This window comes from Haemaphysalis longicornis, unplaced genomic scaffold, assembly GCF_048455015.1.
Source record: "Haemaphysalis longicornis isolate Haplotype H1 unplaced genomic scaffold, Haemaphysalis longicornis Haplotype H1 scaffold_7, whole genome shotgun sequence".
NCBI lineage: Eukaryota > Metazoa > Arthropoda > Arachnida > Ixodida > Ixodidae > Haemaphysalis > Haemaphysalis longicornis.
In genome coordinates, this window is record NW_027526422.1 from 138206291 (window position 1) to 138233785 (window position 27495).

At 46.1% G+C, this 27495-nt stretch overlaps 1 protein-coding gene across 5 annotated transcripts in view; it reads left to right on the forward strand.

Moving 5' to 3' along the window:
• Positions 1 to 27495, forward strand: part of LOC144147059 (uncharacterized) — a 320221-nt gene that overhangs the window by 182666 nt on the left and 110060 nt on the right. For all 5 annotated transcript variants that reach the window (XM_077679092.1, XM_077679089.1, XM_077679091.1 and 2 more), the window contains exons 12-13: positions 1047 to 1180; positions 26700 to 26862. In XM_077679092.1, the coding sequence (XP_077535218.1) occupies positions 1047 to 1180; positions 26700 to 26862 (297 nt within the window). The remainder of the gene's footprint in view (positions 1 to 1046; positions 1181 to 26699; positions 26863 to 27495) is intronic.

Here is a 27495-nt window from a genome sequence, read left to right on the forward strand (position 1 = left end):
GCGAACGTATAAATTCTTGCCTAGTGCCAAATAAAATCAATTTAGGATCAAACAATACCCCAAGGTACCGCATAACTGCATAAGCTGTCAGAGACGCAATGTTCACAAGACAATAGCAACCTTGATAAAAGCTGAGTGCTTCCAACCCCCGGTACCCAGCTATAGGTAAAGATAAAAAATGAGTGTCCTTCCACTCTGTGAAGGATGTGCAACGAAGCTCCACTCAGCACAAGTGTGATAACAAAAAATGAATGTATTTTAAACACAAAACGTGTACTGTGCGAAGCTTTCTATCATGCAACCTGAGGCAAATTCTGAATCTAAAAAAGGGCTTCGACAATGTCGGACTGGCACCACCGGAAAGGCGGGAGCGTTATAACTTGAAAAAAGTTTGAATTGCTACTACAGCAAGCGTTCTTTGTAACTATGCGACTTTCGCGATCGCGACGTGTTTCTGTTTTGAAATTGCGACTACGACAATCAAGCCCTTGTAAAAATCACTGTGTACTTTGGTAGGCTGCGGTGCGTCTTCGGCATAACGTTGTGAATTTTTAAGTTTGAACGTTAAATACATTTGTTATCTACGCGAGAACGCTTCGCGGTTGGACCACCTTTTACTTTCTTTGCGATCATCATCATGTTGAGAAAAAGCTCACTTTGCTTGAGTGCGTTTTGGGGCTACGTCGCCATCAGTGCGCATAGAAAGCTTCTCTTTAATATGTTTGTTTTCTAGGTCGCGATTCAACAGGTTTAAATCAATTACCTTCAAGTAACAGAGACGAACTCGACATTTATTTTAAATTACTACCATTGGGCTGCCCTTATCGCTGCCGCGTCGTAGGCATTTTTGATATAAGTAGAAGGACGCTGTTTTCCCTTCTATTCCGTGGTCCAAACAGTATCAGAAAGAAGTGGGCGGCCTTACAGCGGAATTCTTCAAGACAGCTTTACAGAATAGGGGAACCCATTAAAGTACAGAATATAAGAAACGCTGATCGAGCAAAAGTAGCACCCAATTCTCTTCCGCTTGGCACTCTTTACCACAGGTACGCAAAGGATGCCTCCGCGCTGCCTGCTGTTTGGACAAGGAAGCTTTACTCAGTGTGATGATCACGATGGACGAGAGCGTGGAATGTGAAGACGCAAATGGAAACAAGCTCCTTCACTACGCAGCTCGCAGGTGAGTACTATAAGTTGACGTTACCTCGGCAATCAAAGTAGTAGTAACACAGTTGGCGACCAACTGGAGACTCTGGGTTTTTGTAAGAAATAAGGGAATGCAAACATCTCTAAAACGAATGTTGCAGGTTTAATGGGTACCTTTATCTACCCATAAAAATAACCTACTGTGAGACACCTTTGAATTAAAATAGTCCTGTAACGTACAATACAAATCTTTGGCTTCAATATTACCGATTGATGCAGTTTTTTGAGCTTGGAGAAAACGTAGAACTTTTTATGAGATGTGACTACAAGAACACTTCCCCAAGAAGTTTCTTAAGGTCACACACGGAAACGTTTTTATAGCACTCATGGGGAAGGAGTTCGTGCCGACCCATGTTTTCGCGATTGGGTATCGATGTTTTGTGGACAAGGCCCTTGTTGCAGAAGTGTTCCCTGGCACATGCAAGAGGGGAAGGCATCATAAGGGTCATACAGAAGTGGCGTCAGTATCATATTGCTTACAGTGCAAAACGTTCACGGTAATGGAGAGGCTGTAGTTAGATGTACTGGATGGGGACCGGTGTAGTATTTTGTACAGGGGAATGTACGACGTTGTTATCAAGCAAGTATTCTTGCTGCCAAACCTATACAATCTGTACAAATAACATTGCGCTCAAGTAGGACCACATCACTCACAATGGGCTGTTGAAGAAAGTTTAGCTTCAGAAGCATTGTGGTGTCGGTGCAGTGTAGTTGGTAGAGGAGGCCAAATAATGCCGACGTTTCGCCGGGGATCCAACGGCTTACTTGACGTAACTGTGATTAGTTTACATACTTTACATACCTTTTCCGCAACTGTAATGCTCAATTTGAGATTGTCTCGTTGGACCACATGAGACACAAGATTTGGTTCACAGCCGTACAGTCTGTTTAATTGGAAAGCGCGCCGAAATAGCGGAGGGTCGTTATTGTTTGCAGGCGTCATTTCTTTACCGTAGATTGACCATACGAGACATGTTTCGGAAGTGCTGGGCTACGCGATCTCGGACACTTTAGAGAACTTCTACCTCGCAGTAGATTGAGAAAAATATGGGAGATGGTTGTCCAATTGAAGAGTGTTGGCCCTTACTGGGTGGGGGTCTGATGTGATCTTGCCTTAAAATGTGTTGTTGGCTCATCTCGCAAACCAAAAAGAGTTCGGTCTTTACGGTGGAATATTTTGTTCGATTCGTAGAACTTGTAACAGAGGCGTGAATCCAGTAGTTACACTTCCCCGTTTTTAAGAGGCGTGGCCTGTTGTCCATGTTATATTATCGTTAGGGGACAGTGGGAAAACAGTTCATGTGTATTGCTCATGGTGACGATCGTCCAGTGTGGACGGTCATAGCACAGGCCCTTGAGAAACGCTCTTTTCCACAAATTATGGTAGGACAGGACAACCCAAAAAGTACCCTGAAGCCTCATGGTTTTCAGTTTAAGTTATCCTTAAAAGTAGTATTGACAGTCTTGTCTTTTGCTTAGGTCGTGATTGTGCTAATTTTTAAAGTTTTGAAGTTTCGGTAACTCGATACAACCCCTACTTCATATGAGGTATGAAACGTTTGGGCTTAGGCAAGCACTTAATACTGATTGCTAGAAAAATAGCGCACCACAGCTTGGACGCACTAATAGACAACCACAAGCGCAGTTTTTTTCCCGAAGCTTCGGGTTTTTTAAGGCGGCCCACTTGTCTGCACCGTTTTTCCTAGCTAGGAATACCCCACTAGTTCAAAGTCAAGCCTTATTTCTTTCTATTGGGCTATTCTTAACACACCGAAGAAGCCCTAGGGGGAAGATTATGCAAGGTTGGGGGGAAAGCTATGTTGTCAGGCGTAGATCCATGGCTGAGGTTTTTCTAGATTATATTGAATTACCCTCAAATATCATGGTTTAATTCTTAGAAATCACATAGACGGGCTTGACATTTGCATGGTAATTTTTACAGTTGTGAACTTTGGCTAACTCAATAGAATTCCTAATCCACAAGGAGGAATGAAACGGCGGTTAGGCAAATACGTCTTACTAAATTCTAGAAAAATAGCGCGTATAGCTTGGACGCCGTGAAAGAGAACTAGAAGCGCTGTTTTTGTGGCACTTCCGGCAAAATTGAGGGGAAAGCTAATATGTCAGGCGTAAAACCATGACTATGATTATTTTAGATTATATTGAATCTGCATATTGATGAGAGATTTTATTATTCTGCAAAGAATGAAACTAAACAAAAAGATTCAGGATTTCGAGAAAAAAATTACTGTTTAGTATGCAATAAAAGTGGTGGTGGTGAGGTTCAGGTGACCATGAACCTCTCCTATTTCCTATCATTTGTTAACTTGGGCAGGTAGCTTGGTCAGGTTACCTTAGTCATGCGTCACATTTGCAAACCTTTTATTGCATTTCATACGGGATTGCTGCCAAGACGTGTCACCTGTATTGCTGCAGACATAACGGCTTGGGTAGATTTGTGCTCACAAATGGAAAGAAGCGGAGGGGATGAAGAACTGACGCACTAGGGGAGAGCCAGCTGATAGTGAATACAGGCATTTATAACGTGTTGGTACCAGCGTTGAATCTGGATGTAACAAACGCACTGCCTGCTCTTTCACAAAGCACGCAGTTGCCACGGCTCACTGCTGCCACAGAACACGCAGTATTTCGGAAACCTCGTTGCCTGTAGCCGTATTAATGCATAAATGAGAAAGCAAATCGAAAAACCGCTTAAGAATTCAATTGTCATGCTATGCCCAAGCCAGAAGCTGTGGTCTTCCCATAACCACCGCGACGACAGGATTCACTAGGTGCAGTTTCCTCCCTAAATAGTATACTTACTAAGAACCTCTATGGTGGCCGCCGCACATTCCCTCTCGCCCACTAGCTGCGGGAACCTGCCGCTTCAAAGCAGTTTGCCCCGTCGGAACACATGCGTAAGCACATAATTCTTTTTTAGCTTGACAGCCGTTTCGAGCGACATTATCGCGTCAGCGGAACTCGTTGACCAGCTCGTCATAGTTCCTCTGGCGGAGGAATAAATATATAGATCTTCGTCTGTCCGCAAATAATGTTTTCTTTCTCTCTGCGCCTGTGTAATTCATGCCTAGTCATGCGCCCATCTCCGGTTGCCGGTTTAGGGATGCACGGGGTGGGTGTGGGGGTAGGGGGCATGGACGGACAGCAGGGCTTAATGCCGGTACCAATGACCTCCCTGCTGTGACGGTGGAAAATATAAATGTGGAAGTCTCATGGCTCAGTGCGCCCGGTAAGCTTTCCTCCGCAATGGAACTGTTTATGTTTGGGTTGGTGAGTTGAACAAACAATAAGATGCCTACGACTGTGCAGCGGAAGGGGCACCTACGTCTCTGTCTGCGAGATAAAAGGTAGAAGCCTTTGCTGCGAGACGGACGCATGTCGTTCGTTTGCTTGGGGGAAGAACAGTGGAAATTTAAGAAGCGTCAACCCCAACAGAAGAGTGAATCGGCGCAAAAACTACGTACAGCTGCTGCCTTCTCAAGTTCCAGCTGGGCTAGTAGCTGCGAATTCCTCCCGGAAGAAGAGCAACTGGCCCGCTTGGAACGCCGACGTAGGCCAATATCACTTGTTCAGCTTAAGGGGATTTCAGAGGGGCATCTTCGACCGTGTCTTTCAGTTCTAAGTATCCGCTCATGACCGGTTGCTGTTTTATGCGTGCACTGGTTGGGAGTAAAGCGAGTGGTTGGCACGCGCAGCGAAAAGTTTCATGCCTTAACTGATGACAAGTTTGTAGAGTTGGAGTGAGGTTTAAACTTCGCCGTCAAACAGCGCAATGCTATTGGTCCGGTGTCCTCAGTGCTACAGTGGATTAGGTAGGCGTGTTACACACAGTACGATGTCTATGACGCGGCAGGAAAAAAAGACAGCTGTAAGTTTGTCAGCTTAGATAAAGATCGGGTCTTTTTAAATTTTATTCTGCTAATTGGCTAGTAAATATGTTCAGTCGTAAATTACAATGAATTGATTGTAGGGTTTAACGGCGGACGCAACGCAGGCGATGAGGCGCGCCGTAATGGAGGGCTCCGGAATAAATTTGACCACCTGGGGATCTTTAGCGTGCGCCCAGATCTATTACACACGGACATTTTTGCTTTTCGTCTCCACCAGAAAAGTGACCCCCACGCCGGGGAATCGAACCTGCGTCCTGGTGCTCAGCAGCGCAATGGTTTAGCCACTGAGCCACCACGGCAGGTTGTCGTAAATTACGAACAGACGTGCTTTGGTTTGTGCACTCCGTGGAGGAAGGGAAGCTTTACAGGTCACCCGTTTCCACAGAGTGAAATGGCACTAATTTTTTCTACTATTTCTACATTACGGGCTGGCGACCATAAACTTTGATCTTCCGACCCTTCGGAATATTTATACGAAAGAACACACGACCAAAAGGAGATTCTATCTTATGTTTCCGCATGCCAAACACATTGCCAGACGACTCATACGCCAGACTCACGGGCGCTAAACAATTGTCGTGCTATATCTGACGCAGTTCACCAGTTTTGATAAACATTTGACCATTTCAAAGTTGTTTGGTGCCTGATGCAAACACAAAATGCACGAAGAAGCGGAACGACCTGCCCCAATCGGTGCTAAGCAGTGAATGCCAAGAAAACGTAGAAGGAAGCGGCTGCCAGATGGAGCACTCTGGAAGCAGATGAAGGTGTTAGGTAGGTGTTTGACCCCATCAATATAATGATGGTTTCGTGCGCGTCCGATTGTAAGGTGTCGAGTGTTTGGAATGGAGGACGGAGCGAGCGATAGACACAGAGAGTGCTGTTTTTTTAAGCATCAGCAATACAGAGATCCAGCGATCTCTTGATGTCGGTTACAACAAGCAGCTGTACAGGAAAGGAGTTAACTTGATTCAGCCTGGTGGGCTTGAGAAAGAAGTGCTGATTTCTTTCTAAGTAAACTCAGTGAGTTCCGGGAATAATTCCACGGCATTAATTAATAATTCCACGGCAGGAGTATCCGCAGTAATTGCAAAGTGGGGACTTGTTAAGATGATAGTATATGATATGCAGCCTTTATGGGGTGAGTAGGGGGTCTGAGCGTGCATGACAAATTAGTGTGACTTGTTTAGTTAAGGATTTCTGTGGGATGAAATACTTGATGCTCATTATCATCATCATCAGCACCAGCCTATCTACGCCGCATGCATGGCAAAGGCCTCTCCCATTATTCTCCAATTACCTCGGTCCTGTGCCAACTGTGACCAATTTATCCCAGCAAACTTCTTGGTCTCATCTGCCCATCTAATTTTCTGCTCCCTCTGCAACGCTTGCCTTCTCTAGGGATCCACTTTGTTACCCATAATGACCAGCGGTTATCTTGCCTTCGCATTACATGCCCTCCCCACGTCCATTTCTTCTTCTTAATTTCTACTCATAAAGTCTTTAACACCAGTTTGCTCCCTGACTGATTCGGCTCTCTCCTTGTCCGTTAATGTTACACCTATCAGTTTCCGCTCCAATGCCTGCTGAATCGTTTTGAATTTAAGTTGAACCCTCTTGGTGAGCTTCCAAGTTTCTGCTTCGTAGGTGAGTACCGGTAAGATGCAGCTGTCATACACTTTCTTCTTCAGCGACAATGGTACACTGCTATTCATTATCTGAGAATGTCTGTCATATGCACCCCCCCCCATTCTGATCCTTCTAATTATCTCTGCCTCATGGTTGGGATCTGGGGTCACAACTTGGCCTAAGTCGATATATTCGCTTCCACTGCCTCGCCACCTATCTCAAACTGCTGTGCTGTCCCGAGGTTATTGATCATTACTTTAGTTTTCTGCAAATTAATTTTCAGGCCCACGGTTATACTCTCTTCGCCCAGTGCGGAAAGCATGCTTTGCAATTCGTCCGCCGAGTTACTTAGCAAGGCAACGTCATCAGCAAATCTGAGGTTACTGAGGTATTCTCCATTGACCCTTACTCCCACCTGTTCCCAATCCAACGTTCTGAATACTTCTTGTAAGCATGCTGTGAATAACATTGGAGAGATTGTGTCTTCTTGTCTGACACCCTTCCTTATAGGTATTTTACTGCTCTCCCTATGGAGGATGATGGTAGCTGTAGACCCATTGTAGATATCCTCTAGTATTCTTACATAATGTCGTCTACCCGCTGGTTCCGTAATGCCTCAATGACTGGTAGGGTTTCGACCGAGTCAAATGCTTTCTCATCATCTATGAAGGCCATATATAGGGGTTCAGTATACTCAGCGCACTTCTCTATCACCTGATTGATCGTGTGAATATGGTCCATTGTTGAATAAACTTTACGGAACCCTGCTTGTTCTTTAGGTTGACTGAAATCTAAGGTTGCAGAGATTCGGTTAGCGATTACCTTGGTAAATACCTTGTAGACGACTGACAGTAAGCTGATCGGCCTGTAATTTTTCAAGTCCTTCATGTCGACTTTCTTATGGATTAGGATGATGTTCGCATTCTTCCAAGATTCTGGTGCCATTGCGGTCATTAGGCATTGCGTATACAGGTTTGCCAGTTTTTCAAGTACAGTTTGTCCGCCATCCTTCAAGAGGTCTGCTGTTATCTGATCCTCACTAGGTGCTTTGCCTCCTTTCATTTCTTTCAAAGCCTTCCTTACTTCTTCGGTCGTTACTGCTGGGATGTCTATCTCCTCTGAACTACGGTCTCGTTCGGCATTATCCTGTATGTCCCGGCTACTGCACAGATCCCTATAGAGCTCCTCTGTCACTGTGACTATCTTATCCCTATTTGTGATGACATTGCCTTACTTATCCTTAAGTGCATACATCTGATTTTCCCCACGCCAAGACGTCTCTTCACTGCTTTCACGCTACCTCCGTTCTTTACAGCGGATTCGATCCTCTCCATATTATACTTCCATATGTCAGCTCTCTTACGCTTATTGATTAACTTCGAGAGCTCGGCTAGTTCTATTCTGTCAGCTGCGGTAGAGATGCTCATGGTTTGCCGTTCCTGATTAGATCTTTCGTCTCCTGTGAGAGTTTGCCAGTATCCTGTCTAGCCATAGTGCCCCCGACTTCTACTGCACACTCCGTGATAATGCGTGTAAGGTTGTCACTGACTTCCTGTGTCGTAAGCTCGGCTTCCTCGTTAAGGGCGGAATATCGGTTCTGCAGCGCGATCCTGCATTCTCCTACTTTACATCTGACTGTTAGCTTATTTGTCGGCTTCTTTCGTACTAGCTTGTTGCGGTCCCTCGTCAAATCTACCCTAATTCGAGATCTTACCATACGGTGGTCACTACACCTTACCCTTCCGAGCACTTCCACATCCTACACGACGCCAGGGTTATCGCATAATATGAGGTCTATTTCATTTTTGTGCTCCCCATTCGGGCTCCTGCAGGTCCACTTCCGACTCTCCCGTTTACAGAAGAAGGTATTCATTATGCGTAGGTTATTCCGTTCTGCAAGCTGAACTAGTAGGTCCCCCCTGCTATTTCTACAGCCCAGACCATAGTTCCCAACTGCCTTGTCTCCAGCCTGATTCTTGCCTACTTTAGCATTGAAGTCCCCCATAACTACGGTATACTGTGTTTTTACTTTAGCCATTGCCGATTTCACATCTTCATAGAGGCGTTCCACTGCTTGGTCGTCGTGACTGAATGCACCACCTTGAGCTTGTGCCTCTTATTGAGCCTAATTACAAGACCTGCTGCCCTTTCGTTAATGCTAAGTTATTCGTCTATGTTGCCAGCTATGCTTTTATTGACTAGAAATCCCACTCCCACTTCTCTTCTGTCCTCTAGACCACGGTAACATAGGACGTGGCCATTTTTCAGCACCGTAAAGGCTTCGCCTGCCCTCCTGGCCTCGCTAAGCCCTATTACATCCCATTTAGTGGCCTCTAATTCCTCGAACAACACCTCGAGACTTGCTTCGCTAGATAAGGTTCGCGCGTTAAGCGTTGCCAGGTTCAGGTTCCATTGGCGACCTGTCCGGATCCGCCGCCGTGGTCAGTTGCTTCGCAGCCGCTGGGGACTGAGGGCCAAAGGTTAATTGGCGTATTCATGGGAGGTTGTGGCTGTTACTACACCAGGGTGGCCAATCCTGCTCTGGTGCGGGACTGCATTACCGGCAATGGTCGCCGGGGTCAGGCCGCACACCAGGCCCCTTTTGTGCAATTCCATCAATACGCGGATTTTTTTTAATCCGGTGGGAATTGTCCGGCACCGGGATTCGAGCCACGGTCCTTCTGCACGCAAGGCGGGTGTTCTACCTCTACGCCACCGCTGCAACCGCTGCAACTTGATGCTATTCAGTTTCAACAATTTAAATATGAGTAGCTCAGCCGTGCCAGCCGAGCTCGCGCCGCCGTTGCAGTGTACCACCTGACCTCAGATCCTGTCCAGAGCCTGGAGCTACGAGGAACAAGTCACGCCGCCGGTAGTTGGAATCTAGACACTGAGCCGACAGCACCACCCCCGCACTCTGCCACGCAGTACGACCACCAGCGTCATGGCTCGCCCGTCTCCGCCGCTGTTCGCCTTCTGCTATTTGTTCGGCCCTAATAAATAAATGAAGGCAGAATATCTACCCATGTACCCTTCATAATTGGTGACCCTAAAAACGAGCCCGCACGGCATTTCGAAGCACTAACGGCAACCATCTCAGCGGCATCACAAACGCTACGTCAGCGTTGTGATCGCACCCTGGGACGCGTCTGCCATGGCTTTAGCACGCCGTTCTGGGTACCGAAGCTCATCCGTCCATCAGCCCAATCTCACACTTCCGGGACTACAGGAGTTCTACAAGAAAGACCCCCCTTTGTGGTTCGCGCTGCTTGAGGGTCATTTTTTCATCAGAAGCATCAACAACTAGGTGCAGCGCTATAACATCACCAGCCAAGCTGTCCTTGAGCGCATCGTGGCACAACATCGGCTGCCGCTGCAAATCCATAATGTGTACGACGGCTTCTAAAGGCAGTCCTTGTTTGTTTCGGCTCGACCAGCCCTTTTCATGGTCAGCAAGCTTATCCTGCCGCACCATCTACAAGTAATGCTTTTGTACCACCACTTCAGCCCAGCCCCTCAACCAGCGTTCCCTATACACCCTTACCTTACATAGGCACATCAGCTGCGACGGCGGAGACGCCACGTTCAATTCCGTCCTCGGCATCGCAAAGACACCGTGTGGCCTCGCCTGATGCAGTTACGCACGTGACCGCCAATCACGTCCACGGAACTGTCGATACCACCACGAAGCTCAACAGTTTCGGTTTGCTTTTTCGTGCCGTAGATAATGAGGGAGAAGTTATCACGCCCAAACCCTAACTTCAACTACAGCCATTTTGCGCCGAAAAGGTGGAAGTGTGGCAGGCTCATGCCGAAGCGTTTGTCGCCGTCAACGGCGTTACCAGGGATAATCCTAAGTCTGCCAACCGACCGCCTGTCCATCATTCGCGAAAAACGTCTCGCTGCTCCGTCACTCCAATACTCCCTGCTGAAGCAAGCGATCCTCTCGACCCCAGCATTCATCAGCTTGATTCATTACCTTGCCCGGCGATCTCCTCCTCGCCTAGCACCCCAGCAGTCCTGACTACCCGTAACGGCGTACCTGAGGGTTCTCCATCATGTCTCGACCTCGTCATACGAGTGAGTCAGATATGCATGCCCAAGCGTGTCTCGGCCCCATCCCCGACTGCAACTGCAAGCGAGTTTATGCCATCTAAACTCTCACGACATGGACACACAACCAAGCCATGTTCGGTACCCGTCTCACAACTGGATTCCGACCACGAGCCGAGTGCGTCCCTCACTTTTGACAACGTCCCTTCGCCGACGTGGGAGACATCGATATCATTTGTGTGCTACAAAGCGCCTGCTCATTCCATCATTACAGCGCCCGCCGGGACTGACGCCCGGACCACTGACCTCTGTACCGCAAATGATGCACCAGAGCGCGCAATGTCCTCCACCGAGGAAAGAGGTGTTTTTAGTGGTGTAGTCTCGAATCAAACACGTCGCAATTCACCGCAACGAGCACGCATCCCATCACCAGTTCTACCTCAGCAGTCAGTGGTAGCTGGTGGGGCAGACGTTCCTGAGAGCACGACCTACGTCCAGAAATCAGACTCCAACATCTCAGGAAACGAGAACTTCACTCGACGTGCGAAGTTCCCACCTGTTCTTCAAAGCACTCAAACGCACGCAAGCCTTTCACCTCGACAAGCGTGTCTGCAAGAACGACGGCCAAGGCAGACGACCAACGGGTAATCTGTCACCGCCGCAAACGATTACAAGCCCGAGGTGCCAATCATCATGTTCAACAAAAACGCATGGCCAAGCGGCATTACGTAAGACGCCCCGGCCAAATGAAGCCCCTTCACCTCGAAAGTCCTGAACTGAGAGCTCGCTTTAAGGCGTGCCGATGTACACCACGGCGTGGGTTTAAATTAGAAGCCTTCCGCCATTGGTGCAGCAAGCGCTCGGCTCCTAAAAAGCCATGTTACGTCAACATGGTGCTCTCAAGTGCTCTGTGCAACACCATCACGTACCAGAAGTTCCTGCTCCCTCTGCCTTCTCTACACATCATGCGCCTGTGGCTCGTCCACCGCTGAGCACACTGGGACGGCCACACGAACTAACGTCTAACAACCGGACAGCTTCAGTGGGCCCAACCAGGACTGGACACAACTTGTAAATAGTGTACCTCTTGCTGTTCCACTCCCTCTCGGACTGCGACTGCAATGAACTTGTATATAGTGTACAGTGTACTTAGGACATTTTTTTTTTCTCAATTTTTTGCTCATTTATTGGTGGTTCTCTCGCGTCTCAATACCACGAGCCAACTGGAGGGGGAGTAGTTGTAGCAGCTCAGCCACGCCAGCAGAGCTCACGCCGCCAGAGCAGTGCACCGCATGACCTCAGATCCTATCCCGAGCCGAGAACCACGAGGCACGAGTAACGCGGCGGGCAGTTGGAATCCAGACACCGAGCCAACAGCATGGCGCTCGCACAATACCATGCAGTACCACCACTTGCGTCATTGTTCGCCCGTCTCTGCCGCTGTTCGCCTTCTGCTCATCCCTCGGCACTCATGAATAAATGAAGGCCGAAAGCCTCCTCACGTCCCCTCCAAATACTTTCAGACTGGTACACCTCCCTATTCGGAATACGTCTTGACTGGAGCCTCACCTTGCGGGCGAGCGAGTGTGCTCTTTCAATTCCAATTTCTTCCGACATGCCCGGTGATCTATATAATGTGATACCTATCTAAGGTGCCCTCATTTAACTGAATTGCTGTGTCATTTCGGACTGTGCTCTGTATATTTCGCTCACATACTTCATATGAGCCTGTGAATAAAATAACTGGAAGAGGTTGTGTAGTTGAACCAGACGACACTCGCTATGGCCAGAGCATCGATGCGTGCTACTGTGAAGAAGCTGTCCCTGTCAACAGTGGCTAGAACTGCTTGGTGCGGATTCTGGTTTAGGGCTGACAGTTTGTTCTGCCTGTTGTCTCCTACGCTCATATCAACATAATATTTGGCCTGTGTAGGGTCCGCCCGTTCATAAAACTTATTAAGGAAGAGTTCTCTTTGCCTCGTGCATTCGTGATTTCTCTGAGTGTTTATGTTTCTAGCAAGTGTGCAACGGTCAGGTATTGTCTTGTCCTAGTGGTCAGGTGGATTCTGTTATTATAGATCGGTTAAGGCACCGCTTTGTGTCTTACTTATTTATGTCTAAAGTCCACCCTCCTTGCGAGGTTCCACGGGGCGTAAAACCTGGCTAGCGAAATCAAGTGTTTTTCTTTTTTGTATGGTATAGGCGGTTCTTTCCGCTTTACCTAATCAAGTGTAGTTCTTTTTTGTATGGTATAGGTGGTTGTTTCCGCTAATACCTCATTGGTGATACTAATCTATGTGGCAAAGAAAAAAATCATAGCTTTTACTTAGCGTCCAATAACCAAATGTTTCTTGGTTATCGAGGGTGGTATCGCATTCTTGACATCAGCATCACATTCATAACACCCAACTTTCTTAAGGCCAATGTTATGAGAGGTAATTGTTATAAGCAGATGAATACGTCATTTTCTTTTTTCAGTATGTCTGCTGTCGTCTACATTTACATAAGGAAAGGAGCCGCCCCAATAAAACCACTTGGCATCGGCGTTGCCTGGCCCCGATGTAGCCTCAGGCGACTTTCTCTCAGTACCCGCGTTGAAGTACGAAGCTTTTGGTCTCACTTTCAATGACGTAGTGGATCATCGAGCTCATTACCCGACACTCTGTAGTAACCCGGAGCATAAAAGACAGAAACAGTAACAAAAGAAGCCGGGTATTATATTTGGGAAATAGCTTCCGAGCGTTTAAATGGGTTTCTTGAAGCAAGAGTCAGGAACAAATGGTCCTACTTCTGTAGGAAGTTGCAAGACCGGAAAATGAGGGCATCTTAATGCTGAGGCAGAGAGAGAGGTACTAAAAGGTAATAGGAGCTACTCGGAGGCAAAACTTAAAATGGTTAAGTAAAAACCAAAACAACATAGGGAGAACTTAACACAACAAAGGCAGCGCCGGCAGCCAGGGCTTGACAATATCCACGAAGCCGCCCAGGAGCACATACTGCGGTAAAGAGTCATTGTATACTAGGTAGGATGACAGCAGGTTTAAATGCGACTATGATGCTTCGCGCCCGCACAAATACTTGTACTATGCAACTGTTTGAATCGGCGCAGGTGAAACAAGCTTATGTTTCTTGTTTCGATATCTGCGATCACGACAATTTAAGGGGCTTCGCCAATACCTCCAGCGGCGTCGTTTTGGTGGCGGTGTGTGCTCCATGGACTACAAAAAGTGGAAAACGCATGAAAGAGTAAATTTCTGCGTTGAACAAATGGTGCTCAGTTCTGCTTGGAGCGCCAAAGAAACGAAGCTTTTAACTTTCAATTCTTAAGTACGCGCTTTATTTGAATACATTTCTGTCGTTTGGAATCGTTCCCGGTGCAAAGACATCACTCTTGATTTCAAGCTTGAGGTTATAGTGACAAGGCACAGCTAGCATGGACTGCAAAGTTACGTTCTTTTGTTGGGCTCGGTGGTGACGGCTGCTCTTGCCGCCGCATTTATTTGGCGTTGAATGTCTCCATCCTCCATTCCCGGAAAAGAACTGCTCGGGCCTCTAAAGGAGCTGCACCGAAGTAGTACAAATCGACGGACCGAGCGGCAGTTTTTCGAGATTGCTTGTAATAGATTCTACCGCGGAGCCCCAACCAATGAACAAGCAATCACTGTTTTTATTATAAAATGCATAGAAACACTGGGCGCCAAGAATATGACACCAAAAAGATCGCATCTGGTGACCTTCTGGTGAAGGTGATCAGAAAAATCATAACAAGAACATGCTTAAACAGGAAAAAACCGCTAACGTGCCAGCGACTGTAATCCCGCACCACACGCTAAACATCATTCATAGTGTTAAATCTAAGAACGAACTACTTAATGAGTTCGAAGCTCAGCTGCTTGAGGGGATTAAAGACCGAGGTGTAGTCGCTGTTGGAACAATAACAAAGAGAAGAGACAAAAACTGGATTCCCACGAGGCACATAACGTTACTTTTGGCAGCTGCAACATGCCCGCGCTGTGAAAACCGGTTTCATCAGGTGCCGTGCGCTGCCGTACATTCTGAAACGGAGGTTGTGTTTAGGGTGCCAAAAGTACGCGCATGCCACTGAAACATGTCAGGGCAAGCTGCCACGTGCCAAGCTTCCCGACACTGACCATCCATCTGAAAACTGAAGGTAGTTTCCCTGCAGATTTTCGCTTGATGGTGTTTACGCGCGGATGGACGCGGACGGACATTGGGAGGTCCTAATGTACTCCGCACTGTTACAGGCGAGTGAGTAAGGCGTTTGAATCTCGGGTACGCACGCACGGTCGTAGCCCAGTGGGTAAGACGACTAACACAAACTGTCTGGTCTATTAGACACAGGCTTTTTTGCGATTGCAAATTCAGTGCGCACCGACTGGGACCGACATTGGGAGGTCCTGAGGTACTCCGCACCTAAGAACGCTGCCATTTTGCTCGACTATACGCAACACACCTTCCGCAACACCTGGCATACTTTCTGCCAAATGAAGCAATTGTCAAGTTCGAGAGAGTTTTAACTTACCTTACGGACGTTGATTTTTTAAGGATAATTTGATACTGTGGACAACCAAAGCCTGCTCGTCTGTAAGAAGACAGTGGTAACGGCTTTGTCTGTGACACTCATGGCCTCGCCTTTTTTCATTGGAAAAACATTCTAGAGGCACCCTTCGTTGACCGCCCTACGTACGTATGGGCCCCTCGCTGTTTATTAACCGCTTTTTATAAGTAACAAATGGCCCTATATACCAATATTAAAACAAGCACCCCTAACACAAACACACAGCACTCCTCTTGCTGCTATTTCGCCTGGTAGCCCTTACCCCATTAACCACACCATCTTCATGGTTTGTAATTGTTGCAAAGCATCCGACATTGAAAAATTAGAATGAATACCAAAGAAAGCTGTCAGTTTTATTTGTCGCAGATTTGACCAGACCACCACTCGTCGCCTTCATTCAACTTCTCTTTGGGCTTACCTCTGTTATCCGCCCAGCGTTACTCAAAAACCTTAAAATCTCTCTACACCTGCAATAATTCACTGCGCAGGCCATCACTTCAAATGCATCTGCAACTTGCAACACCATCCTGTATACAAACCAGAAGGCAACACGCGCTAAATATATTCACGTAGACAAGGACGACGCAGGTTTTCTTCAAGGAAAAAAATTTTGTTCGAGTAAACTCGTTCTCTGAAAACATTAAAAAAATACAAGTTGCGTAAACGCAATCAACAAAGAGACACGCGCAGACTGGCGTCGCTGAATTGAATTCTGTGGTGTTTGCCTTGCGAGAATTTTCACTTCGGCATTGATTCATAGAGAACCATGGAAACCGAACTAAACCGTTGTGGATCAATAGCAAAATTTATACATGCCATCCACTTTTCTAGCAAATCAAATAGCCCGCGGGGAATGCCATATAAAGATTCAGAAATGCGCTCTTACCAATAACTTACGGCCGGATGCTGGCAACAAAACACTAGTCGAAATACGAAAAGTACGTCATTTTGCGTAGTACGGCTTGGCGAACTACTTTGGCGACTTCTAGCCGCGGGCGTCCTCATGGTGTGACGGAGTTACCGTCAGTCACAATCTCTACATAGGTTCTGTATGTCCAGAAATACGGTCGCAGTTTCTTCTCGGTAAGTCCGCGCCGTCAAAATGGTGTCCCAACGCCCGCAATATCACCTTGGTGTTACTCAGCGTCTTGGCGTCGGAGTTTGTAGCGTCAAGCATTCACCAGCTGCTGCTCCGTTGTACAAACTCGAACAACTTGGTGGGCCTCCTTCGCACACTGTAGCTATGCATAGACGTCGGCGTTGAAGTAGCCATCTTTTACGTGTAGCAGAATGGTGTCTAGCATCATATTCGCCCGTCTTCCGTAGACACGTTCGAATGGAGTCATCTGTGCAGTTTCTTGGAGAGCTGTGTTGTACGGAAACTTAAGGAATGACCTTGCCTACGTAATCTGTTTAACGTCGACATATATGACAGCATATCCGCTATTGTCATTTTAGGCGTTCCGGTGTCGGTTCGTTTAGTGGTACGCCATCGTTCTTTGGTGAGCCGTGTTGCTGTAGGGTAAGAGTCTTTGCATTACCTTGGCCGTGAAGGCCGTACCGCGATTCGGGATTAAGACTTGAAGTGCTCCATGTAGCCGCGCGACTTGGCGGATTAAGAACTTTGTGACTTATTTGCAGTCCCCTCCGGAAGAGAAGCGGTTTTGCATAGTGCGTCAAGTAGTCCAGCACTGTGATAAACCATTTGTTCCCGGCGTGTGACGTATAAGACGAGCTCACAAGGTCCATTCGGATGTGTTGCAAGGGCCTCAACGGGACAGCGATCGGCTGCTCGGCAGCTTTTTTGGTCCCGGCCTGTCACGATAGCTCTAGACGTAGGAGGAGACATCGATTGTAAGGCGGGGTCAGTTGTACTAGCCTTGATTTTTCCAGTAATTCGTGCTCTGCCAAGATGTCCGAAATATGAATCGTAGTGGCACGCTTCCAAAAATCCGTCAGGAGTGTCCGCGGGGATCACAACATTGTTACTTGTTCTCGTTCCGCCTTTGAAAGTTTTTTTACGAGGACCTGTTTCGTGAGGTTGAATGCGGGCAAGTTGCGCTTGAGCACCCTTCGCACGGTGATGTTGCTCCTGCGAGGCAGTAGATCGTGACGTGTATCTGACGGTCGGTGCGCTGCTAAGCGGCTAGGCCACTCTCTATTGGGATTCCGAAGAAAAGCGGGATCATCATGACAGCCCTGTGGTGGTAGGTCTACGGGGCGGGAGCTAGGCAGTCGGCATCGAAATGTTTCCTGCCAGAGTTATAGACGATCATGACGTCGAATTCTTGCATGCGCCATCTCGACCTCCCAAGACGGCTAGACGGATTCTTCACATTGGGGAATCAATACGGTGTATGGTGGTTGGTCACAGCGTTTACGGTTCCCATACAGGTGTGGGCGAATTTTGGAATATTCGATAAAAACCGTGGCATGCTTTCTCAGACAATGAGTAGTTTTTCTCTTCCTTTCATAGACCAGGACCGGCATACGCGATTAGAGGTGCTGTAAACCGCAGGAGGCTGATTACAGAATCCCCTCACATATTTCTGTGTGCATTTCATCGAGCAGCGTTATACCCCGTTGTTAAAATGGGGCTTTTCTTCTGGGAAAAATGAGATCAAATCTTCGTACACTTTTGGTTTCAAAGCAATATGCCTCAAACGAGGCAGAAACCTACGACAAGAAAGATACCTTCGTAAGCCTACCCGATATGACTGGCGGGAGGGTTGCGTCCTGAAATTACATGGTGTTCGTTTAATTGCGCGACGAGGCAGTTTCCCGTCCTCATCATTGATCCGTAGCTCAGCAGTTATGCTCGGATCTTGTGGCTGCGTTAGGTTATAATAGACGAAAAGTCCTACTGACATGCTAGCCAACTAATTAGTGATTCGTTGGACTGCAGAAAACTAGTTTTCTGAACTACGTTGCACGAGCAGTTATCGAGTATGCCAAACCGAACTGTGTATGCGCTGCCGTTGACGTGAACGTGTGATGTACCGGTTAAGTAGGCGTTATAAAATGACCTCCTGCCGTGCGAATAGGTAGACCGTCCCTACTAATTTTTACTTTTAAAGCAAAGCTTTCTACCTCTACCTGCCAACGGTTCTTTCGTGGCGTACGGAACAAGAAACGCCCAACGCGGTTGGGGATAAGCAGGGCGCTTTTACCTCACAGAGCACAGTGTAGACGGCACGGCGATAGGTCGCTATTATCAGCGTTACCCGCAGGCAGGTGACCTCTCGCACCGGCGGGTGGGGTCCGCAGCATGGTTTTTGTCATCTGCTTTATCAACAGTTCTTTTGGGCCTGTTTTGGCGCTGCTTTGCGTCCATGTCGCACTTTCTTCGCACACCTTGCTTAACTTTTTCGACAGCTCCTGCAGGGTAACACGTACCCGACAGAATTAAGTGGGCGTACGGCAAAAAGACGTTAGGCATTACTTTTTAAGGCGGCAAAACATAATGTGCAGACAACATAACTGGCATTTGGCCGGTAGAGAAACGCTACCTTTTGCGCGCTGCTTGCCGCGAGTGGGACTCCGCTTTGTAAATTGGTAAGGAGCAACATCACCAATTCGGTTGTGTTTTAAGTGGTATTACAAAATGCAAAAGGCGCAACTGGATCTGATAAATAGCTGTTACAAATGTTCCGTCAGCTTTTTCTCAATTCTCAAACTTACCAAACTAACTAGTTTAAATTGGTAGAAATCGGAATCCCCAAGCCCACATGCCAAATTGTTTCGTTGTCTGCGCTTGTGTCGCGTGGCGGTATAGCCCTGAGCTTCCGCTGTCTGAACCCTCGAAAGACGCTCCTCTCCGTTTTCTTTCCGCCGTCGCACGGCAGGGCTGCAGGCGTGGCCTCCGCCGCTCTAGCCCAGCCGTGTTCGTCGCTGCTGCGTTAGGGACGCCGACCCCGCGAATTCCAGGTAACGGCTGGCAAAATCTCCGGTTTCATTTTTTGTAGAGCCACGTGTGTAAAGTCAAGTGACATCGGTTTGGGCAATTGTAGGTGTCATTTAAAGGTTTGTTTTCCAACCACCTTCACAGCGTGGATTGTAGCCAATTTTTTTCCACCTAATCGCTGAAAAGAGCCCTACTGCCCCTTAAGGGCCACTGGGTCATTTTCGTCGATTAACAGTGTTGCGTTGGTCCTATTCGGCTTCAAGCGTGTGGCGCGTCAGTACGTCTTGACACGGCTGCTTCACGTAACTTGTAAATTGCTGCTACCGTCGTACTGGCCTTAGTGGGCTTGGAAGCACCGGGCTTGCATCATGCCGGGGAGCCTTCGTCGTTTTTTGGCGTCACATTATGCCTAGGCCAAGCCGAAAGGGCCTGAAGGATGGTAAAAGTGTCCTGTACAGTGTGAAATGGGCCCCTTTGGTGAGCTGTAATTCTACAAGATGCTGATTGTTGTTCGCCTGCGTGGGCGGGTGCACCTTCCACGTGAAAAACGAGACACTTTGTCTGTACGCCCAACGGCACCAATAACGCAACGGAGGACAGATTGTGCTCCGGCCGCTGGCTCGTCTAATAGAGATAGTCATTTAACTTTTCCTGGCGCTGGCTAGGCATGGAGTACAGTGCGGCGAGGGAGGCACTTTGTGAGCTGTCCGGTTCGCAGGAGAAATAGACGGTGCATGTGTCTATCTTCTCCACCGCCATAGCACAATGAATGACGATCGGTGGTGCGTCACGCTTTGATGGGGTGGATTGCTGCGCCACAAGCAGACGAGCAGGCGGCAATGAAGAGCGTGAGAGATGTACAAGTTAGCAATGTAAATGAGCAGCAGTAGCGTAGGTCGTAGCTTTCGGCTGTCACGGTGTTCCTGGAGCTGAAGAGTTCTCCAGTTCTGGCTGCACTTCTTCCAGAGGTAAGTGAAGGAGGTCGGTAATGAAGCCGGACGTGGGGAACAGTTTCCTTAGTTCTTAATACATCGAGACGCCGGTTTGGCGTAAGGACATTGTTGTTACTTCAATATTACAAACTAAGTTCTTGGTGAACATGATAATTTGTTTTTTTTTTCAAATACCACTTCTGGTAGTTCGAGGATCGTCTCTTTCACTTCAGCTTTGAAAATAATTCGTGAACAATAATTCTGGGGCTTCCGACGGGGCCAGATATAAGCTCTTGTGCCACTCCGGGTATGGAAGGCCGTTTTTGGTTATTTTGTCATCCTGGCTTGCCGACGCATAACAGCCACTTTATCTCAACAAACACAACGACGAATTCGCTGGGGTGACGGGGACATCTGAAGGTTTAATTCAGGTTACTTTTTCTATATAATTTGAGTGAGTGCCTAAACAAATCGGAAATTGAGTACAATCGAGGACGATAGGAAGGAAAGTTTTATTGTTTTGAGGCAGCCCTGAGAGTAGTCGTTGGGGAATAAAACACTTGTTTTTGTGCCTCTTCATAGTGAGACTAGATACAGGCTGTCATAGTTATTTTAGGTCTTCGCCCCATCCTCCGTGTCGCCCGAAGTAATGCGTGAAACGCTGATGTCACTAGTGGACACTGCAGATGTACGGGTAGCGAGGCTATGTGTATCATCGTGTTAGTCGTAAATTTCCTTTTTTTTCTTTGTGGTAGGGGCCAAACCCCGGTGGGACACCTTCTATTCGATGGCTTTCTTGTCTTGGATTGGCTTGGCTTCAGGAGGACGTAGAGTGACTAAGTATTTTATTACCATGCTTCGAATGGCGAAGGGTTCTTGAATAAGCAACAGTTAGTTTGAACAGTCTGGCGCCCCGAGAAGACAAGAGGACAACCCAAACGTCGCAGTACCAGTCATCTACCGCGGAACGATGTCAACCACATCGCCCCTTTACAGATATGGTGGTAAATAAAAACGTCTCATGTGTCGAGAAGTCGGACCGCGGTAAAGATCCCGAAGAGGTTGAAGTGAATCTGAGGCCCTCCACAACAGCATGCGTCATAGCCTAGGTGAATCTTGCGCGCAACACACCCTCATAAATATTTGGAGAAGTAAGCAAGGTTACTTGCACAGACTAAGGTCGGGTAATAGATTAGTTCAGTGTTTGCCAGTCTTGCAGTTATCTCATAACGATGTACTTTCTAGAGCCACAAAATTACATTTATAACGTTGTCCTTCAAGAAGAGGCAGTAATATTTTGGCTACCAAACTTATATTTTGTCACCACCGCATACGGTAAAAGGGATAAACGTGTGCCTCACACAAACACCGGGTAACATTAGCGGCCGTGACCAGGCGCTCTAATTAAACCTAAACAGATTCAATCCAAAGGCAAAAATGTTTTATTATTACTGCTTGCAGCACGTGTGAGTAGCCAATCCCTGTAGGCTGAACGAAAAACTATCGCAACCCTATAAATTCTACATTATCCCAAGAACGCAGGAACCGTGGTAGTCTCCAGTACGGCAATCAAATACTTATCATCGTACATACCGTCTTTCTATATGCAGCTTGGCTTCTTCTTCTTGAATAATATTGGTGCAATATGCCTTGTTCTCACTTTGCTAGCAGTAAAATAAAGAACTGAAATATACTGCCCACGACTTGCCGCTAGCGGGCCACAAATTGCGCCGAGCTCCAAATGTGTTCCTGCTACTCAGTGCAATTGTTTCAGTTAAGCCCGGTAAATCCAATGTGAGACATCATCGGACTCGACGAGATACAAATACCACTAGGACACCAAAATGGCACAAGAACACGAATGCTAGAGACGCACGGTACGCGAAGGCAACATGCATCTTACCGCTCAAGAACAACCTTCTAGGAAGAAAAACATCGAAATGAAGGGAATTCTACACGAGAAGCATGAAAACCTTGTGGACGTGCATTGCATAATTGAGGCTGCTCTTGAGGAACCCATCAAAGTTGACGATATAGAGGTTTGTCACCGAGTTCCTCCGCGGTAAAATTCTACTAACGCACATAAAGGTGATTTTTCCGAACAGAACATTTTAAAGTTTTTGAAAAACTAGACCAAACGGGATGCAGTCACGTTGAAAGCACGGAAAATTAGTTGAGCAACCGGTGAAATGGGGTACGATGTAAAACGACCTGTGTATGTCAACGACTTCTTTGCCCAGAAATCAAGACAATGCTCCGCAAGTCAGTGTGATAGTCTATGCCCGGCAGGTGGAAAAATAAGGCACCATGCAGATTACTTGCGAAGCGGACCTGGCAAACATGCGCAGTGCCATTCCTGCCACTTAGCGCAATGTGACCAACAGTGCACCCACAGTCATTGTTTTTCTACGATGGCAGTCACTAAATATATTACGCAACCTCGCGATGGTAGCTGTTTAGCATTTATACACTACAATGTGCAGTCCGCTCGAAATCAATGTAACGCATTAACAACGCTCTTCAGTGAAATATGCTGCCATTTCAAGTGATAATGATAACGGAAACGTGGCACACGTGTGAAGGGGAAGTGCTATGACTGCCAAGCTACCGAACCTATTTATTAAACAGATTAAATCGGCGTGGTGGTGGCTTGCTTCAGTTGGTGTCTTGGGAAATTACTTGTAGCATTGTCACCGACATTCCAGTAGTAACACCAGACGTTGAAGTTCTAACACCAGCGTACAAGAATTATATGTTTGTTAACATTTACTGTCCAGCGGATGGGAAAATTGAAAAGTTCAACATCGATCTTATGATAGGTGGAGACTTCAATATCAACCTACGTAAGAACACTGTCGGAACCCGTGAATACGAGCTTTGCCTGAAATTGTTCTGCGAAAATTTGATAAAAAAAACCCTACCCGCATGGACGGCGACTCTGAAAGCCTTCTAGATTTATTTGTTACAGACAAACCGAAAAAATGCGAAACATCTTGCACAATTATTACCGATCTAAATGGTCACCTTCCGATCCACATGTTCAACAACCTTACTGTCAATTACGTCCTTTATACACGTCCTCGCCTGGCGCAGAGTGTACAAAATATCACTTCAATAATTCTAGCGGCCTTCTTAAATCAAATTGAATTTACTGACTGGCGCCTTGTATTCAAATGCACTAGCTCTGACACTTCCTATGAGATGTTCTTAAATATACTGAAAAAACTTACCATAAATGCTTTATGTGGAAAACAATCAAAGAGAAAAACCACGTCTTACCAATGACTGCCTGAAAATGATAGAAAAAAGGAACTGTTTATATTGTAGGTTCTTAAAACCAAGAACCCCAGTGATCTTGCAGCATTTAAAAAGTACAAGAACTTTGTTACAAAATGTCTGCGTAATGCAAAGAGCAAAGACTGCATATTTTGAGCGCTGGTACAGTGCCTCTAAGTTTCGAAACGACATTGTGTTGCCTGATACAATAAACTCTTCAGCACGACACGAGGATATCCAAATAATGCGAGAAAATAAAACAATTTGTGGAAGGGAGCTAGCGGACAAGTTCAACAACTATTTAACAAATTTGGTGTCTCGAGTTTCAAACGGTTGTGGCGACATAGACAAGAGTACTTTGGGCGCACCCAATGCAAACACGGCTTTCTTTGAAGCTGCAAACCCAGGTGAAATTTACTCGACCTTCACGTCCCTAAAAACACTGACGCAAGAGACATTGATAAGCTTCACATAAAGCCAATGAAGTTTGTTATTGATCTTTTCGTGCCGATCCTCTCGAACACCTTCAACCTTTGCTTATCCACAGGAAAATTTCCGCAGAACATGCGCAGAACAAAAGTTAGTGTTCTGTTTAAGTCCTGCGACAGGAAGAAATTTTCAAATTATCGGCATATCTCAATACTCACTGTAGTATCTAAGGGACTAGAAAAAATTGTATGCGGAAGAGTAAGGTCTTTTTGCGAAAAATTCTCCATCATATCGCCGCAACAATTTGCGTTTCCGTAGCATATTTCCAGCAGAACTAGCATTACTAATTCACAAAGAATTAATATTGAACGGATTTGAAACCAAAAATGTTACATTAAAAATTTTCATTGATTTGTCAAACGCGTTCGACCGTATAAATCACGAAACTATTTTGTAAGCTGGAGCATTACCGTTTACCTTGCGTACCTCTAGATCTCATCAATCGTATTTAAAATATCGAAAACAATGTGTATTGCTAACCCAGCGACGATCGTATATATTAAATGTGACATCAGGGGTGCCGCAGGGTGGCATATTGGGGCCCGTTTTGTTCAATATTTACATAAATGACATTACAAGAACCGATGAACACGCTCAATATATAGTATACGCAGAAGGCGCTAGCCTTTCTTTTCAGTCACACAGTATTACCGCACTCGCGAATTCATCCAAGATAGCTTTACGTAAGCTGCTTTGATGGAGCATGCAAAGCTCGCTCCAAATTAACGCTAAGCAAAGGAAGGCACTTTTGTTTTCACCTGTGCAAAAGGTAATCAACCGTAACATGGAAGTAAAATTGAGATCTGAAAAAATTGAACTTGCAAAGGAAGTCAACACATTCTGCGTAATTTATAATCAAAATTTAATTTGGGATGCACACTTTAAACGTGTTGCTGGAACCCTGACTAGGGCTTGTGGCGTACTTTCCAGGTTCAGGGAGATGATGCCACCGAGGGTTAAGCTTTGCATTTACAACGCAATTTTATCTTCACATTTAAGTTATTGCAACCTTGTTTGGGGGGATTCACCTCAAACACATATTCACAAGTTGTTTGTATTGCAGAGAAGAGCAATTAAACATACTGCGAACGTTGCATATAGGGACCATACAAAAGATCTGTTGGCCGCCTTTAATGTTATTCCTGTCACAGAAATGTATAGCTACAATATAATTAAAAATATAACAAATGCCTAAATCTTAAATAAGAATGTTTTTTATGATATGAGACAAAAAGAGAATTGGCTTGTACCATTTTGCAGAACAAACAAATGCATGACCAGAAAAGAGTATGCCATGCCTAGTATTACAGCCGAGAAAACACTAACGTTACACAAATACTCGTGTTAAGCGTAACTGGAAAGAATATTTTGTGAACTTCTCCTTCACTGTTTTCTAAATTGCCGAGATCCGTACATTTATATTATGCCGCCGGGTGTATAACTCTTCATTTGGTCATATTGTCGCACATGTGTTTGTACGTATCCACACCTTCTTTTTCGACTGTATTATTGTTCTTGCCTCATACCTGTATAAATACCAGTATATCAAGCTTGTGTTTAGGGTAATGTAAAATGTATCATATTTTTAGTCTGTGTTAAGTATATGTTATGAATGCGTATGATGAGTCTTTCGTTCTTTCCGATGACAATTTTGGGGCATAAACCACGTCAAGCTACCTTTATGACTTTTTGTTTCTGTCCTGGCATTTTTTGTGAATATAAAAAAGAATGCTGAATAAAGTGAATTTATTTTAATTGAAATTGATTGATTGATTGATTGTAGGGTTTAACACGCCGACGCAACGCAGGCGATGAGGCGCGCCGTAGTGGAGGGCTCCGGATTAATTTCGACCACCTGAGGATCTTTAACGTGCGCCGAAATCTCGTACACACGGGCGTTTTTGCTTTTCGCCTCCATCAGAAAAGCGGCCGCCGCGGCCGGGAATCGAACCCACGACCTTGTGCTCAGCGGCGCAACGCCTTAGCCACTGAGCCACCGCGGCGGGTAATTTTAATTGAAAATATTACACAAATGTACCTTTTGGGGTTTTCTTATTCGCAGACTGAAGGCAGCGAAAAATTCTCGGGCCATCGCCACTAACGTGAAACCTGGGGAGGGGCAAACCATGCAATGTATAAGTGTGTTCTTTGCGCCTTGGCGTTTTTGCCCACAGAGATAAAACAGTTTGAGGGGTGGAGGTATACAGATTTAGTGTAAACGTCTCTTGTCTTTGGAGCACGAAACATTCTGACGAGAGGCGTTGCGAAACGAGCGTCCTGGTGTGTTCCTTTTGTACGCGTTACGTTCTTGCGCGAGGCGTTGGAAAAAGAATCTTCGTGTGGGTTCTTTTAGTACTCACTACGTTCTAGTGCTAGGCGTCGGAAAAAGGGTGTCCCCGTGTTTTAGTACCATGACTACATGAGAGGAGATGCGAGGACAACGATGACCACGACAGGGGACGACACAGCCCGTGCCCCAAAGGGGCGCCGCCCCTAAAATAAATATAGGCTTACAGACCCTTCACCATAAGTTGGTGAAATTGCGATTTTAACGTATTTGCGGCCTTCTGGCTGCTAATTAGAGGGAAATGTTAATTTTACCCATATTACCATATATCAAAGGCTCTGCAATGGGTCCAGCGTGCGATGTTGTGAAAAAACCTGTTTAAAATAGGCGTATGTTTCACTGTTTTTCAAACCTTTCTTTTTCTGTTTCCCAGCAAACAACCAGAAATGATAACTCACCTTATGAGTTTGGGAGCAAATATCAATGCTACCAACAACCGCAGCCACACAGCTCTGCAAGTCGCCGCGAAAGCAGGCTTTCTCGACTGTGTGCGAGATCTTACAAAGTACAAGAAGATACTGAATCCCAACATCCAGGTAAGTCATCTTTTTTTAGGTCACAAAATTATCTAATCTAATAAAAAAGGGGCCAATGAGTGCTGTCTACGTGCATCATAGCGCATTCAAACGGATTTTCTTAAGGCGGGCTTGCAATGCTTTATATCGACGGCCTTCGTACGTTATTGGGGTTATCGTAAAAAGAGGTCAGGAACATTTCCACCGTGTGAACAAACTGAGCTACGTTTTACAGCCATAGGACTCTTCCCTCAAGACGCTATGTCCGTCAGCACGCGAATTACGGCAGTCATGAAACTGTAATATTCAACCTCTTTCTAATTTGTATTGTCCGAATTATGTTATTTTATTAGGCTGCGTAGTAAAACCCAGTGGTTTGAAAATTTTCCGAAGCTCGTACCGAGACATAACGAATATATTCGCTCCGACTTGAAAACTGGGGAACGTATTTGTGGTATACCAACTGTATAGTGATTTCAGCCGTAATGTTCAACCTAATCCACACCCTCTAATGTTTTTTTAATTCAACCTACCAAAGAATTCTAACTTATTTTCCAAATATTACAATTTATGGCGACCCTGATGCCAGTCTGTTATGGTCACCGACGGTAAATTCCATCAAGAGATAGAGATAACAATGTAGTTAAATACGAA